Source organism: Hyperolius riggenbachi, chromosome 2 (assembly GCF_040937935.1).
Source record: "Hyperolius riggenbachi isolate aHypRig1 chromosome 2, aHypRig1.pri, whole genome shotgun sequence".
NCBI lineage: Eukaryota > Metazoa > Chordata > Amphibia > Anura > Hyperoliidae > Hyperolius > Hyperolius riggenbachi.
This window is the reverse complement of record NC_090647.1, coordinates 54,044,288-54,061,394: the sequence shown is the minus strand read 5'-3', so window position 1 is coordinate 54,061,394 and position 17,107 is coordinate 54,044,288. Positions and strand designations below refer to the sequence as shown.

Sequence of the window (17,107 nt, the reverse complement as noted above, 5' to 3'; positions counted from 1 at the left end):
CCACTTGGGGGGCCCAGACTACACGCCGGTATCCCCCATGCTTTCGGTGCCTTTCTGGCACTGCAATGTTCCGGCTACTTTATTGTAGCCGGAACTGATACATTCCGGATCGGCAACTGGTGCCAACTTGTGGCCACCGCAGAGACCCGTACGGTCTCCTTGCAGCCCCCGGACACTTGCGGACTCGAACCGCAAGTGTGAACGGGGCCTAACTCAGAGACACTGAAGCAAAAAAAAAAATTAAAAATGATATAATGAATTGGTTATGTAGTACGGATAATTACTAGAACAACATTAGTAGCAAAGAAAATATTATCATATTTTTATTTTCAGTTATATCGTTTGTTTTTTTGTTTCTTTTATATAACATTGCATCATTCTCTAATATTTGCAGTTTACACACTACTCAGCATTGTAAATGATTTAACAGAGCAGGCTAGTGAACTTTTGCACTGTCTTCTGCAGAGGAAAAAAAACACAATACGGTTAGAGACACTTGAGATAATAAGCTTCAAAAGACAGAGCTCTCTGCGACTTTTAAAGTCTTGATGCTTAGTGGCTCTTTTGCACAGATAACAACTGGAATTTCTTAACTCTTCCTGTACTGGAAACAATATTAGACTTATGTCTCTGCTCCTAGTGTTTTATTTCTTAGCTGTACTACACATGCAAATCATATCATCATTTTTAGTGTCTCTTTAAGTTCAATACAGCTCCACTAGTGCGATTTTGGCAGCGTATTTCAAAAAACATTTTGCTGTTGTATTTAAATGGTGAGAAACCCACTAGGGTATGCAGCATTTTGGACGCGTTTGAGCTCAATGCTATGTAAAGAAGCACTGCAAAGTCGCTTTGAAAAGCGAGGCTGAGCGTTTTCATTTTTAAATAAAGTTAATTATACTAACAGAGTGTCCAGATGTTTTGCTTCTGTTCGTAGCCCCGCCCCCTAGCAGAAGAGGTCACAGGCGCTTCTCTGATTGGTCCTAGAGACGCACCTATGATCTCTTCCGTTAGGGGGCGGGGCTACGGACGGAAACCAGACATCGTGACACCTGGCAAAAGTAATAAAGTTTATTTAAAAAGAAATGCTAATCGGAAGCGCTGCATGGTTTACTGTACAGAGCTTCAAATCGGAGGGAAATGCAATCTCAATCAGCCTAGCGGGTTCCAGCCCTTATTTGCACGATGAAGTGTACACATGCATCCCCGTGTCCTCGGTGGAGATAAAGATAGGAAAAAAAATAAAACCAGTATTTCTCACCCTTTCCTCCTTTATCCAACAAGTAGAGGAGACATTTTGCCATTGCTAATTTACAGCTAATATGCTGAGAAGCCGTTTTTGAATTACAGTATACATTAGAGCTTCCACCGAGGCTTCCGTGCTACTGACATCCCATCTCACACCTCTCATTTTATGCAGTGTGTGTGTTATTCCTAAGGCGCTTTATTAAGGATTTTATGATTCGCTTGTCACTGCCAGGGATCATCTTCCGTCTGTGCATTACATTGCAGGGATTAAAGGACGCCTCCTTAGAAGGTGGATTTGCCGGAGCATAAAGCACAGGTCAGTAGATGCTACGCTGAAGGTGAATAGAAAAATGTAAAGTTCCGCAATAAAGCTATTTGCTTCATAAAACTTGTATCAGAGCTGCCAACCTTCAAAGAGGCTAAAACAGTTATTAATCATAGGTGAAGTCATAGGAGCATACCAAGCTCTACAGGGCTGGTAATTAGATGGGCACTGCGTAAGAGTCCCAGAGGACTTGCAGGGAGAAGAATGGGGTCTTCACAGATTTACTCCTGAATTTCCAACTACAGGTAGGATGGGAGGAGGGGCCCCAGGGATATAAATGGTTTAGGGCCGGTTCACACTTGCTTAAAAAACATTCCCGTTCCGGACGTTTTTTAATCTCACCTTAAATACAGGAAGTGGATCCTACGTTAAAAATAGGTTTCACTTCCACTTGTTACAAAACAAGGATGCTACACGGATCTGTGTGCCGCAAAACGCAGAGTCCCAACTTGCCACATTTTCCTGGACCGACCGGAAAAATGTGTTCAATGAAAGCTTTTGAGAACGGACATTGTCCGCTCTCACTAGGGCAGTCACCGCATCTGCGTTGCCCGTTTCGCCGAATCCACGTCGCCCGCACGTGATATCATACTCATGTGTCCCGTTGCCCATCGTCGCCCCTCGGTCCCTTCTAAACAGCCCGGTGGCCGGGGGATCTCCAATGGGCTGCAAAATACCAATGGGATTTCTCAGCAACAGGGAGAATTCTCATTGGTTCATGTTGGCCTTGCAGATGCGCTTACCGTCTCCTTTCTGCATCCGCTCAAGTGTGACCCGGCCCTTAGCAGGGAAGGGAAGGTTAGTAGTTGGGGGTCCCTCTCTGCTCTGCTTCCTTATAGTTATACCCTTGAATGAGGGGGATCATCTGGTTACCTATACTGGGCATAGTACCAATGTCGGTGTCGGCCAATGTCGACACTTTGCGATAAATATATGGGTTTTAGGTTGCAGTTTGGGAGCACACTCTCAGTAAGGTCCACCATCACTGACCTAGTTTTAAGGATAGACAACAAACTATACCTGAGTGTTGGCGACATTCGTGCCGTCTGTGACTTCTACCGTCATATTATAGCTGGAGCGGGCTTCAGCATCCAGAGGCTTTGCAATGACTATCGTCCCCACTCCTTTCTCAATGTCAAATGTGCTGTCCACGTTGCCACCTGTTAAGAGAATAAAAAAGAAAAAATATGAAACTCTAATCCAGCCATAATAATTATTTCCTGAGACATCAATAGCACCTTTCAACACCTTCTCAGTAAGAACTGGGCCTTCTTTACAGAGGAAGACTCTGCAGTGCTCATGTTGTATTACAACCTCGGTGTGCAACCAGATGAGGATTATGATACACTTCCACAGCTGCCACCAGTAACACATTAAAGAGGAACTTTAACCAGAGATTGAACTTCATCCCATTCAGTAGCCAATATTGGTCCTGCCTGGATAGTGCACTGGTTAAGGGCTCTGCCTCTGACTCAGGAGACCAAGGTTCAAATCTTGGTACTTCCTGTTCAGTAAGCCAGCACCAATTCAGCAAGGAGTCCCTGGGCTAGACTCCTTAACACTGTTACTGCCTATAGCGCGCGCCCTAGTGGCTGCAGCTCTGTTGCTTTGAGTCCACCGGGAGAAAAGCGCAATATAAATGCTTTGTGTCTGTCAATTAAGCTTTTTTGAACTGAGAGAGGAGGTCACAAAGAGGAAGGTCACACAAATAGGAGGATGGTATACAGCCTTCATGCAGACAGTGTCCTGGCTGAGATTTGAACCTAGGACCCTTGCAACCCCAATACTGCAAAAAATTTCCCTAAGCCAAACATTTCATTTAGTTTGGCACTGCTATTGGCCTGAGGATGCGGGCTCAGACCTGCAAAACGCGTTGCCTGTGCTATCACTAATAAAATATTTTCTTGTTACAAAGATTTTGTCATCATTGAGGTATGCTACCTAATTACCTTTTCACTTTTAAACTGTTTTTAAACACTTTTACCGTATACCAGGGCGCCTCTTTTACCCAAATAGTGCATCCAATACTGCAAGGCAAGAGTGATATCCACCTAGCCACTCTCATGGAGTCCCACGTTAAGTAAATGCTGACTGACACAATTTATTAACAGAATGCTTTTCGGTTCTTTAGGGCCACTTTACCTCTGATCTGATTGTACAGCACAAATGGGATTTTTTTTTCAGAAGTTCTTTCCTATAACAAAACTTTTCCATTTTATATTTTGTATTTTTTATTAGGCAAAGAATAATGAAGTTCATCTGCAGAGGCCAGAAAGCTGGCCTAGAAGCCAAGCAGCCACGCTGAATCAAAGTCTCCTTCTCCGCCCCTCGAAGAGTTGGAGGCTGTACAGCGTTACGCTATGTCACGCTCAAATGCAATTGATAAGATTGGAATGTTCTGTGCGTTAGATTATACAGCTTGACTCCATTAGCTGCATGGTAACACAACAATGTATAGTGTTCCACTGTGAATCTCATGACTTCTTATGGCAAGCGGCAGAATGAGCTGGCTCTAACTGTCAGCGTCGAGTTAGCGGGATTGAAACGTTTGATTAGAAAATTCCTCTTCTACACAAGGGAGTTTCTAGGCCTGGCTCATCAGTGGGGCGATGTAATGAAATCTTCCATAACAATGTTTCATATATTTTTTTCCAAATACAACAGAAATATGTGATCTTGAATGATTCCGTCATGTCAACCACAGATACTTGGAAGTTCAAGCAGTGGGAGTATAATTGAGAGACAAGAATTAGTCTCTACATATCTTCCAATGCTGTTACGTCTTTTTCAAGCTGGTGTCCACATGCTTATGTGGATTTCGGGCACCATGGAAAATCGGGCGCAGCAACAGTGCCAATAGTAGAATATTGGTAAGTTTACCGATAGTCATCTATTTAAAGTATTAATTTTCATTAGTAAAATATCGGTAATAGTTACCAATATTTTACTATAGCTAAACTTAACCTTACTCCCACACAGAACACTCTACTACTTATGCCTAATCATAACGCCCCTGGTGGTGCGTAACCATAAGACCCCATGGTGGCTAAGACCCCCACCCCCTTGGTGGTGCCTAACCCTAAGACCCCCTGGTGGTCCCTAAACCTGAGACCCCCCTGGTGGTGCCTAACCCTAAGATCCCCCTGGAGGTGCCTAACCCTAAGACATCCCTGTGTTTGTGCAAAAAAAAAATAAAAAACAGGAAAAAAAACAATAATTATCGGGTGTAGCTTGGCGCCCAAATTTCCCCTTAGTCGCCAGCTTAACAGAGAAAAAACTTGCAAAAACAATAATTATTTATCCAAAAGCCGCATGTGCATGACACTTGTCCACAGAGGGCATTTATAAAATACAATTTAAATTCCATGTTTCAACAAAGTGATTGCTTTCATGTCTAACAATATTCTTTTCCCAAGAAATAAAATGTTTTATACGTGAAAAAGTATTCCTGAAGCTTCTATCAGGGGATTCTGCCTAGGGGAGAAACCACAAGGTTTGGTTCACAGGAGCATTGTGGGAGAGTGATGTCATCTGTAGGCGTGCTCAGTGTGATGCTAAGAATTCTGAGTTGGTGTACATTTTCTTTTAATTTTCGGCCTAACCCTAAATGATATTCATCTCCCATTGGCTTCAACCTAGCTGAATCCATGGTCCAGGGCCCATAGCGAGACATGGATTTTTGTTGGCAGTTCTATGATTTGAGCACCAGAATATAGCTACCACGTAGCTGGTATTGGGGTGCAGGGTATAAATTGGACCTATATATTAGCAGAGAAGTTTATGTACTGTGTCTTGAATGCCGAAACCCTAATCATGTACCCGGCATCACCAGATTACTTCCTTGGTGGCAACAGGTGTTTGTACTGTCCACCATCTGGAAATCTTTTCGAAGGGCATATTTCCATAATGCTCGGTGTGTGTCTTGCGAGATGCAAGGCCGGCACAGCTGTGATGTGAGATGCATGCACGGCTGGCTATAGGAATTCGGTGCATGAATCCCCGTTTGGACCGCATGTGTGAAAACCCCTGCCAAGTTTACGGCTGTAGTAATGGACGCCAAAACACCATTGGCCAATAAAAAAAAAAAAATGTCTAGTCCCGAAAAAACAAAACAGAAAACATATTTGGCTCATAGACACTACTGTCCACACGCAATTAACTTTTTCTCTTGAGTTATCTCCTAGGTAGGAGATGATTTTCATGTTCTCTTTAAAACAACTTTTAAGCATTTTTCAATTGAGAAAGTAACTAAAAGTTAGTGAAAAAAACACTATTAAATGTATTTTGAGTATTTTCTTTTTTGCTGGTGATTTAAAAGGTATTTTATAAGGTTTAGGGCTCTACAATTTTACTCGACCAGTGAAATTAGGAAGCAAAATGTCTCCAAGCAATTAAGGATTCATTTTCTGGGTAGTGGCATTTCACCTGAATTTTACTAATATGAGTTAACGTTTGTTGTTGTTTTACCTGATCTTAGGTTGAAACCCAGAACTGCAGCAGGTAATCTGGGCACGTAGCTTGACTTGTAACTTAGGCAGGGTTCACATTCGTTAGCAGTCAGGATTTTCCGGACCGGATCCAGAACGTATACTGTACAAATGGAACGGACGTTTGGCAATCCAATGATAGTCTAGGAATGCGTACATACTCGTCCGTTCCACGCGGACCGGATCCGGACCGGATACGGACTCCGGACACTTTTCCAACTTGCTCTATTTTTCACGTACGTCGGATCCGCTGCACCCAGACCGGATCCTGACTGCACCATCCGCATAGCTGAACCAATGAGAAACGGAAAGGAGGCAACACACTGGCTAGCAAATCTGGACGTTCTACCCACTTCCTATGCGTTTTCTATGGTCATAGCGGCCATTTTGAATGGTACATGGGCCCAGCGTTTGAGGAGTGGGTCAGCAGTGACTTGTGGCTGGAGATATTTGGCAGCATGTCGGACGAAGAGGTGAGGCCCTACACACCTGAGGACCTGATTCTACAGGTGCACCAGCTACCTGCCTGGTGCACCCACCATCGAGGCGAGGAGCACGCCTTCTTCCCACATAGTAATAAATAAAAATCAAAAAGGAGACAATTCCCAGGTAAAATGAGTACAAAAACACTGGATCCATGGTCCAAACTGCAGTCTCTATAGCCAAGGATGGTCTCCACACGTCAGGCTGTCTCCAACAATGACCCCAGGGCTTCTGCAGACCTCCCAGACCCCAAGAATTTATATAGTCTGTTATCTCTTTAAAAAACAGATCCGGATATCAACCGGATCACTAACTGATGAAAAAACTTATGCAAACGGAACGGATCCCGACCGGATCCGGAGTGCAACCGTACGCATCCGGTCCGGATGCACACGGAACGAATCCGGACATCCGTTCCGTTTTTTGCAAAAACGCAAGTGTGAACGGGGCCTTAGGCACCAACACAGACCACAATGTAAAAAATAGTGGCTATGGTTGCGCCAACTGTTTAGTTTGGGTACTGAAAGTTAGCTATTATACAGCTTAACCCGGGAAAGTGGTGGCAGTGGGTGGAGTTCGGCTACTATGTAGCTCAATACTGAATAGCAGCGGACAGACCGGTGAAGGTTTACGGAGTTTGGCTATCACATAGTGAGCTGTACATAGTACCAAATATCTGGATATCGGTGGAGTGGGTAAGTTACTGGGCAAAATGTTTTAGCATAATAAAAAAGCAAGACATTCCCCAAGAGGAAATGGGCTGGTCCAAAATCTACTAGATCATCCAATTTTTCACTATCTACTGTAAGTCACAGCAAAATAGAAAAAAAAAGTAATTTATAGTGTATTTTACTCTAGGACAAATGGACATCTTATATGTATGTATTTTAAATTTTTTCACAATAGTGGTCCTTTTATGAAAACTCTGCCTACAAAACCATAGTCTGATCCAGAGACACATATTTACTCTTCCAAATTCTATACAAAAACTGTCTTTCAGTGCTAAAAGTTACAAGAAAACTAATAAAATATAAGAACGTGAACAAGACTGTTATGTTTTTGTTGTGACTCAGTTCCATTACATTGCGCAGGCCAAGTGGAGTGAGGTAGCCAGGCAGCCTTTCTCCTGCCTTTGGCACAGACGCCACCTCCCACAGGACCAAGAAAACCTCTGCTTCCTCGCTAGATCATAGTAAAGTTTGAGTAGCATCTCCAACTTTATTTAATGTTAACTGCTTGTGCGTTCATCGTGGAAGAGCTTCGGAGGACCCTGACATATGGGCTTTGTGGCCATCTCAAAGAAGTTTATAGTGTGCTCACCAGCTATGGTTGCTGGGCTTCCACACTAACAGGTGGTGGGATTAGGACTGTTACGTGGCTGCAATACTGATCCGGCTGCACCTTGCTATAGAAAACACACACTGAGCTTGACTAGGCTGCTGGTTTTAAAAATATTCCCCTGAAAAAGGATACTTGCTTTGCTTTTTATTACAATACTAAAGCTGCTCTAAAACATAAAAAGCCACCTGCCTAATATTACGCAGTCCTCCCTTGTGGAGCAGGAACAGCTCTGACCTGGCTAGGCATGAGCCCTTCAAGAACTCCGAGTTGTCCTGTTGTATCTGGCATCAAGACTTCAGCAGCACATTCTTTAAGTAGAAGTCAAAGACGCGTGATCCAGGCACCCTCCAAAACCTTAGAGTTTTTTGATCCACCAGTGAAACAACAGAATATGTAACCAAGTCATGACCAGCCGGCCAAGTGGAAGGAGATGCCAAAAATTCCTGCAGATTGATACTACAGATGTTCGATGTCCTAAGACACTTAAATCACAACAGACCATCCCTTTATTACAGACCTACCTCTTGTAGTTTCCCGTCACATGACCAACCATTTATGACTCAAAGAGGAAATTTAACCCAAGCTTGAACTTTATTCTGATCAGTAGCTGATGCCCACTTTCCCATGAAAAATCTTTACCTTTTCTCTGGCGTCTGACGGCTGAGACAAAGTGATGACAGCGGACAGGCTGCTTGCAAGTGGAGGAGGCCTGTAACTCGAGGAGGCAGTAACAGACAGGCCGCTTGCGACTGTAGTGAGCCCTTAGTTGAAATTAACTTAGAGGAAGTGGTGAGAGCCCGCACAGACACAACTCAATTGCCAATACCACATGCCTGTGCTGCCAGTATCCCACTATGAGCGGAGAGCTGCATCCTATTTAACCCCACGGCACGTGAAATTTTGCAAACATTTTCATGCAGATACAAAAGGTTGGCAGATGAGCTTTTTGTCCCTAGGGTTGTACAACGGACAAGGGGACATGATTTACGTATGGAGGAAAAAAGATTTTGCCATCTATTTAGAAACATCTTACCTCAGGAAGTAGTTATGGCAAACTCTATATCTTCATTTAAAGGGGGCTTGGATGCTTTCCTTGCATTGAAGGGCATCCAAGGCTATTGGCGAGTTGATTCGGGGATTTATCTGACTGCCACCTGGAGTCGGGAAGGAATTTTCCCTTTTAAGGATAATTGCCCCTGGCCTTGTAAGGTTTTTCTCCTTCCCCTGGATCAACTGGGATATGGGCAGGTTCAGGATGGTGTTTTTTTAATTTTTTAATTTTTTTTTTGTAGTGGGACTTGATGGACGGATGTCTTTTTTCAACCACGGATGTCTTTTTTCAACCATGTTTTCCATGCACATAAAAAGAAGTATTCAAGCAGAAATAATGTTTGTCATTGAACCTGGCTCTATATGTATAGACAAACTCAGAGCATTAAAGAGAACCTGAGGCAACTTACATTTAAAAAAGCAAATACTTACCTAAGAAGAGGGAAGCCTCTGATTCTCCAGGGGCTTCCCACCTGTCCTCCAGTCCTCTCTTGCTGCCCGGGACCCTCCTTAATATCGGGGCCACGCTCCTCTACTGGTAAGAGCAAATCTACGCCTGCGCAGTGCCATGAAACCACTGCTGCATGAGTGGCTCCGGCTTACTGCACAGACGTAGGCGTACTCGCAAGAGCGCAGTATGACCATTCTTATGCCTGAAGAGGAGCGCAGCCCCAATGTGAAGCCCTCGTTGGTAATCTTCTTCGGGGGTCCGTCCGTGCTCGGCAACAGCAAACCGGAGGAAAACATGGAAAACCTCTATATGATCTAGTGGCTCCTCTTTACTTAGTTACAGTGGTTTGCAAAAGTATTCTGCCCCGTGAAGTTTTCCACATTTTGTCACATTACTGCCACAAACATGAATACATTTTATTGGAATTCCATGTGAAAGACCAATACAAAGTGGTGTACACGTGAGAAGTGGAATGAAAATCATACATGATTTAAAAAAAAATAACTGCAAAGTGGGGTATGCGTAATTATTCAGCCCCCTGAGTCAATACTTTGTAGAACCACCTTTTGCTGCAATTACAGCTGCCAGTCTTTTAGGGTATGTCTCTACCAGCTTTGCACATCTAGAGACTGAAATCCTTGCCCATTCTTCTTTGCAAAACAGCTCCAGCTCAGTCAGATTAGATGGACAGCGTTTGTGAACAGCAGTTTTCAGATCTTGCCACAGATTCTCGATTGGATTTAGATCTGGACTTTGACTGGGCCATTCTAACACATAGATATGTTTTGTTTTAAACCATTCCATTGTTGCCCTGGCTTTATGTTTAGGGTCGTTGTCCTGCTGGAAGGCGAACCTCCGCCCCAGTCTCAAGTCTTTTGCTGACTCCAAGAGGTTTTCTTCCAAGATTGCCCTGTATTTGGCTCCATCCATCTTCCCATCAACTCTGACCAGCTTCCCTGTCCCTGCTGAAGAGAAGCACCCCCAGAGCATGATGCTGCCACCACCATATTTGATCGTGGGGATGGTGTGTTCAGAGTGATGTGCAGTGTTAATTTTCCGCCACACATAGCGTTTTGCATTTTGGCCAAAAAGTTCCATTTTGGTCTCATCTGACCAGCGCACCTTCTTCCACATGTTTGCTGTGCCCCTTACAAAGCTTGTGGCAAACTGCAAACGGGACTTCTTATGCTTTTCTGTTATCAATGGCTTTCTTCTTGCCACTCTTCCATAAAGGCCAGCTTTGTACAGTGCACGACTAATAGTTGTCCTATGAACAGATTCCCCCACCTGAGCTGTAGATCTCTGCAGCTCGTCCAGAGTCACCATGGGCCTCTTGACTGTATTTCTGATCAGCGCTCTCCTTGTTCGGCCTGCGAGTTTAGGTGGACGGCTTTGTCTTGGTAGGTTTACAGTTTTGCCATACTCCTTCCATTTCTGAATGATCGCTTGAACAGTGCTCCGTGGGATGTTCAAGGCTTTGGAAATCTTTTTGTAGCCTAAGCCTGCTTTAAATTTCTCAATAACTTTATCCCTGACCTGTCTGGTGTGGAATATTCTCTTAGACAACCTCTGAGGCAGTCACAGAGCAGCTGTATTTGTACTGACATTAGATTACACACAGGTGCACTCTATTTAGTCATTAGCACTCATCAGCCAATGTCTATGGACAACTGACTGCACTCAGACCAAAGAGGGCTGAATAAGTATGCACACCCCACTTTGCAGTTATTGATTTGTAAAAATTGTTTGGAATCATGTATGATCTTCGTTCCACTTCTCACGTGTACACCACTTTGTATTGGTCCTTCACGTGGAATTCCAATAAAATTAATTCATGTTTGTGGCAGTAATGTGACAAAATGTGGAAAACCTCAAGGGGGCCGAATACTTTTGCAAACCACTGTAAGTCTTTATTCTTGTACCCGAGAATCGCCTTTGGTACCCTTTTAGTTTTTCTCAACAAAAGTTGAATTTGTCTTTAAACTGACGGATTTATCGGACAGGAAGTCGGCCCGCGCTGGCGGACGTCATTCTCTGCCATGTCACCTTTGCTGTAAATCTCTTCACTTCTGATCTTCTCCCGAAACATCTACATATTTATTGATGTATGTAATTAAAAAAAGAAGTCTACTTTACATAAACCAACTTTGCAATTTACGGTTAGCGGCGGCCCTTTGACACCGCTCATTTTTATGCTGTTTGTCTTTCAGGATAAAAGACGTCTTTCTGCTCCTACGCGGCGAGATTCAATTTCCCCAAAATACGACATTAAAATGCTGCCATACTTCATTATTCCGGTGTCTCGGAGGGGAACAGCATCAGCTGCCGTGGCAAGGTAAATAAATCTACGGCTGCCTGAAAACAGCAAACAACCTTGGATTAAAGATTTATAAAGATTATTCCATGGCGAGGCGCTGATCTCACATCAAGCAGAGCTGGTTACCGCGGGGCCCCTCTGGTAGGGATGATGCCGTGCTACTGTACTTTTGTTCATTTCGGTTATTCGGGAGGTTCTGTCACGACTGCGATCGCTGAGAGATGCTGGTACAGAATGATTGTGCACATGCATTCTAATCACACAATCAGAAAACTAAGAGGAGAAAATTACTATATCATATAATGGGAACATTGAGACTTGCATCTGAAAGTAAGTAAAGCAAGAACTATTTGTTCCAAATGAGCTACAAGTGCTTCAAATTATTGTCTTAAAATGTACCTGAAGTGACATATGACATGGTGAGGTAAACATTGGTACGTATAATAGTAGCTTTAATAAGAAACTGTCTGAAGTTCCTTTCTGTGTTCCAATATAGCAAGCGTTAACAAATTAGAGTTGTTATCTATGCAAAAGAGCATGGCAGCAGCTTGTTGAATTCCGTCCGGTTTCCTGAAAAGTAAATAGAGTATACTCCTGAGCGATCATGAGATAAGGCTTCTAATGAGGTTCAAAGAGGCTGGAGTGGCTTGAATAGTGTACTGGTAAAGGGCTCTGCCTCTGACACAGACGACCTGGGTTTGAATCTCGGCTCTTCCTGGTCAGTACGCCTGCACTTATTCAGTAGGAGACCTTGGGCAAGACTCCATGATATTGCTACTGCCTATGGAGCGCGTCCCAGTGGCTGCAGCTCTGGTGCTTTGAGTCTGTCAGGAGAAACGTGCAATACAAATGTTATTTGTCTTGTCTGTGACTAAAGCACACCTGAAATGAGAGTAATATGGAGGCTGACATATGTATTTCTTTTTAAACAATGCAGATGCAATGCAGAAACTGTGGAACTGATTGTAGACTTCAGAAGGAATGCTCTGTCTCCCAGTCCAGTCTCTATTGATGGTACTGAGGTCTCCAAGGTACACTCGGTTCCTTGGTACCACCATCACCGACAACTTAAAGTAGGATGTGAATACCACCATAACTCAAAAGAAAGCCCAGCAGAGGCTGTTCATCCTCGGGCAGCTGAGAAAGTTTGAAATGCCACGGGAGCTAATGACCAGCTCCTACGCTGCCACCAATGAGTCTGTCCTGTGCTCCCCTATCATTGTCTGGTACTTCGGGGCAAATGCAAAGGACAAGCACAAATTCCAGAGGGTAATCAGTGCTTCTGAGAAGATCGGATCACCCCGCCCCCCCCCCCCCCCCCCCCACAGACCTTCTCCATACATCTAGAATGATGTCCAGGGCCAACAGGATTACTCAAGACCTCTCCCACCCTGGCAGTCACTTCTTCAACCTCCTTCCCTTAGGCCGCCGCTATAGGACCATTATCACCAAAACCAATAGGCATAGAAACACTTTCTTCCCCCAAGCCATCCTCCTACTCAACTCAAACACTCTTCCAAATGACACCTCCTAATCTTCCTCAGCTGCACCAGTGGATGAAAGTATGACTGTAGGCTGTCTCCTGCCAGCCGCACTGCACCATATGTTACCATACCATGTTTGTCTTGCATGTTCAGGCTAGTCTCATGGACTAGCCTATCTGTACTAGGAGTTGTTGCTGTGTTGTTTCTGTTGTTATATTGTTGTTATGAAGCTATTATCTGCACTATGCTGATGTTATTAGTTTGCATTACCTGCACAATTTGTCATGTGTCCACAAATAAATCCGGGTGCGGCGCCTGTCAAACTTGGCAAATAAAAATGAATCTGATTTCCAAGGAAATCAGATTTTCCGATGGGAAATGTTGATTTCTGATCAGAAATGCGAAAATTTCAATTACGCAAAATCTGAATGTGCATCCCTAGTTAAGATTTTGGAGAAAAGCTACAGCTCATGAAATGATTATTTATACCTATAAATAGAAAAGTCCCTTAAAGTGTAACTGTTGGGCATAAAATCAAAAATCAATTCTTTATTGTATTCTGGTAAACAAGTAATAAGGATGCTAAGCAGGCAATCCAAAAGTTAAAATCTCTATTACTTTTCTTGTTTATAAATGATCATACCCAGGTTTACCTGACTCTTATTTGGTACGTTGCCGCAAAAAGGAAGTTGCAGGGCATGCTGGGTTGTCCTTTTTTGCTTCTGTACATTAGTTAAATCTCAGGGGAAATAAAGAAGCAAAAAAAGACAACCCAGCATGCCCTGCAACTTCCTTTGTGCGGCAACATACCAAATAAAAGTCAGGGAAACTGGGGAATGATCAGTTATAAACAAGAAAAGCAATAGTGATTTCAACTTTTGGATTTCCTGGTTAGCATCCTTATTACTTGTTTACCAGATAAAAATAAATAACTGATTCTTGATTTTATGCCCGACAGTTACACTTTAATGATGTTGGCAACAACAGATGTACATTTCATATTAAACCACTTAAGGACCAGGGGATTTTCCAGTGATCGGTGCTGAGTGGGCTCTACAGCCCGCAGCACCGATCAGGTATGTGCCAGGGTGATCAGACTTCCCCCATTTTTTCCCCACTAGGGGGATGTCCTGCTGGGGGGTCTGATCGCCGCCGGCTATTATTGATTTGCGGGGGGGGGGGGGGGGGGGCCTCCACAGCGTTTTCTGCCCTCACCTCCGTTCCCTCCCTCTCCTTTCCCCTCTGTGCGGCGCAGGACGGATAGCAGGTCGGCGATCCCCGACCAATCAGAGGCCGGGGATCGCCGATCTCAGTCACGGCGCTGCTGCGTAGCAGCGCAGTATTGATGTAAACAGCGGGGATTTCTTCCCCGCGTGTTTACATTATGCGTGTGAGCCGCGATCTGCGGCTCACACACTGTTCACGGAGGCACCTTCCGTGAACTGGCATGGAAAGGCCGCTCGTATGAGTGGCCGTTTCGATGCTATACCACTAACGACCCGCCGACACCTATCGGCGTTAGGCGGTCGTTAAGTGGTTGTTCCCGAGGTGACATGATGAGATAATCATGTGTATGTACAGTGCTAAACATATTAATAATCAGGCTTGTTTACTTGTTTTATTTTGCTGTCTGAAAAAGTTAATTTCTAGGCATGGAAGTGACAGCTTCTGTCTTGTCGGTAGCTTGTCAGGAATATAGTAAACATCACTGATAAGCTAATTACAGCCATAAAAGTTTTCTTGTCAGAATACAACTTCTGAGAGCAGGGAGAGATAAAATACATAAACTATTGACCTTTTTTTTTAACTCTGGTACACTTATTAGGCTGCCACTGAGCAGAGTCAACAAAACATTCAATCTAGTTTGTAAATGTTTTAAATATAAAATAAAACAATGGGATATTTAAAAAAAAAAAAAGTCATTTTTTGGAGTCGGATCATGAATACAATTATCTCATCAGTTTATTTTCTCCTCGGGTTCACTTTAAGGCATTGTTTCTGCCTTGGTGTGCATCTTAAAACAAAATGGCTTCCCGTGTATCTGCCTTGAGCTGAGTTTGAAAACAAAATGGCTTCCCCATTGTTCAACTGACTGCAGCTCTGTAAACCTAAGAAACATGGAACATAAAAATATGCTTTTTTTTTGCAGCACTTTAATCATTTTTGAAAGCTGTCATACATGGAAAACCGCCATAATTCCATGTCAACCCCAAAATGTCCTTGACATTTCATTTAGGGGGTAAAATACTGAAGTAGTCGGAATAAGCAGTTCGATTACAAGCTTTGTAAAATTTTACACTGAGAAAGACGCAACATCGTCCAATTAACGTTTTAATTGATTTGCCTGGGAAATCATGCAAAAGGGGGGGGCGAAAAAATTGACTGTAAAAATCGTTTGAAGAATTGTGTTTCAAGGAAAGCCTTTAATTGAAAGCCTTGGGAGAGCCCAGGATTTTTCAAAGAGAATACTTTGTTCTGTTAATTAGAACCAAAAACGTAAAATAAGCATAAAAATTTCGATGTAGCCGTCTAAGATGAAAAGCGGGAGCTTGAGGTAGAAAACGACAGGAAGCATACAAAAAAAATAAAATTCAGCTTTCAAGCTGTTTGGTCCCAGCAAAACGAAATGAAAGCTGCCTTTGTGTGGGTGACATTTTTGTCAAGGAGCTGCTATGCTGTGAGGTTTACAACCTATCAAGAAAAACTTAAAAGTAAAAAAAAAAAAAAAAGCACCAAAAGAATTATAAGATACATGCAATGCTCTAAAGCAGACCTAAAAAAATAAACAAACATCTCTTGTTAAGGTGGTATGAAATTCAGCATTTCCTCTTTGTTCTAAAAGATTATTTACAGCATAAAATCTACTACCACATAAAAAAATATAGCAGAACAGCATTCAAACAGTTAAACACAGCACTTTGTTCTTCAGCGGAAAGCTCCTGGCTGCATAGGAAGAGGTGATAACATTATCTTTTGTTTGCATTCCTTTGTTTGCTACAATTAGTATCCAGCCAGCAGCTGACACTGACTGCACACATTGTAGAACCAAAGTGAGCTGGGAAGTGATTACTGGATACATTATAATATATAAATACAGCAGCTACAGTATGCAGTAAAATGCAATAGCAGATTTCAGAGCAGATAAACTGTACTATCAGAATTTGTAGACAGACAATATTACTTGGGCACAAAAGCAAATATAATAACAGTATGGGTAATAAAAAGTAGGAAAACACATTATTATTGAATGTTTTGCCAGAGTTTTATCCCACTTTAAAAATTACTGCCAATATTTGTATATGCTGCTGTATGTATAAAAAAAACCAACTGCGGTATATAGTTTAAGGTAGAGGCCTGCATTGGGTCAGTTACCCGCGGGTTACCCGGAATGCTGGTCGGGTACCTGTTTTGACTCGGGTAGCGGGTCTGCAGGTGCGGGTACCAGATTCACCAGACAGAGGGCTGCGGGTCAGGTGCGGATAGTGGGGCTGCGGGTGCGGGTCGGGTCTGAAAAATTAAGTTTGTCAGACAGCACTGACTGTCTAAGGTGTCCCAGGTTACCTTTGCCTTGTGGGCTTGAATCGGCCCTGATTTGCACCCAGCCAGTATTTTGTCTGCTGCATGGACAGCAACTAAAGCCTTCAAAAGGTGAGTGCAGCACTGTCAGAAATATTAAAGCTTTACCTTAAAGGACATCCGAGATGAAAATAAACTGATGAGAAAAACAATTGTATCTATCCTCCTTCTCCTAAAAATGACTTTTTTAGCTGTCGCACAGTTTTATTTTATATTTAAAGTGAACCAGAGACGAAGCACCCTCATGTATTTTACCATATATATCAGTGGGAACATTAGAGAAAACACCTACCCTGCTCTCTGCTTCATCCTTCACTTCTCAACCTGCTTGTTATCAACCTGATA

General features: G+C 43.1%; 1 protein-coding gene and 1 long non-coding RNA gene across 11 annotated transcripts in view; one reads left to right on the top strand and one right to left on the bottom strand.

The window, feature by feature from the left end:
• Positions 1-17,107, bottom strand: part of FAT3 (FAT atypical cadherin 3) — an 863,405-nt gene that overhangs the window by 200,506 nt on the left and 645,792 nt on the right. For all 9 annotated transcript variants that reach the window (XM_068266799.1, XM_068266797.1, XM_068266801.1 and 6 more), the window contains one exon: positions 2,594-2,733. In XM_068266799.1, the coding sequence (XP_068122900.1) occupies positions 2,594-2,733 (140 nt within the window). The remainder of the gene's footprint in view (positions 1-2,593; positions 2,734-17,107) is intronic.
• LOC137545490 (uncharacterized) overlaps positions 1-17,107 on the top strand; it is an 89,605-nt gene that overhangs the window by 3,247 nt on the left and 69,251 nt on the right. The window contains exons 2-3 of one of the 2 annotated variants that reach the window (XR_011026046.1): positions 1,513-1,564; positions 11,596-12,032. This is a non-coding gene — a long non-coding RNA (uncharacterized lncRNA). Of the gene's footprint in view, positions 1-1,480; positions 1,565-11,595; positions 12,033-17,107 lie in introns of both variants that reach the window. The other variant, XR_011026047.1, reaches the window with a different exon arrangement.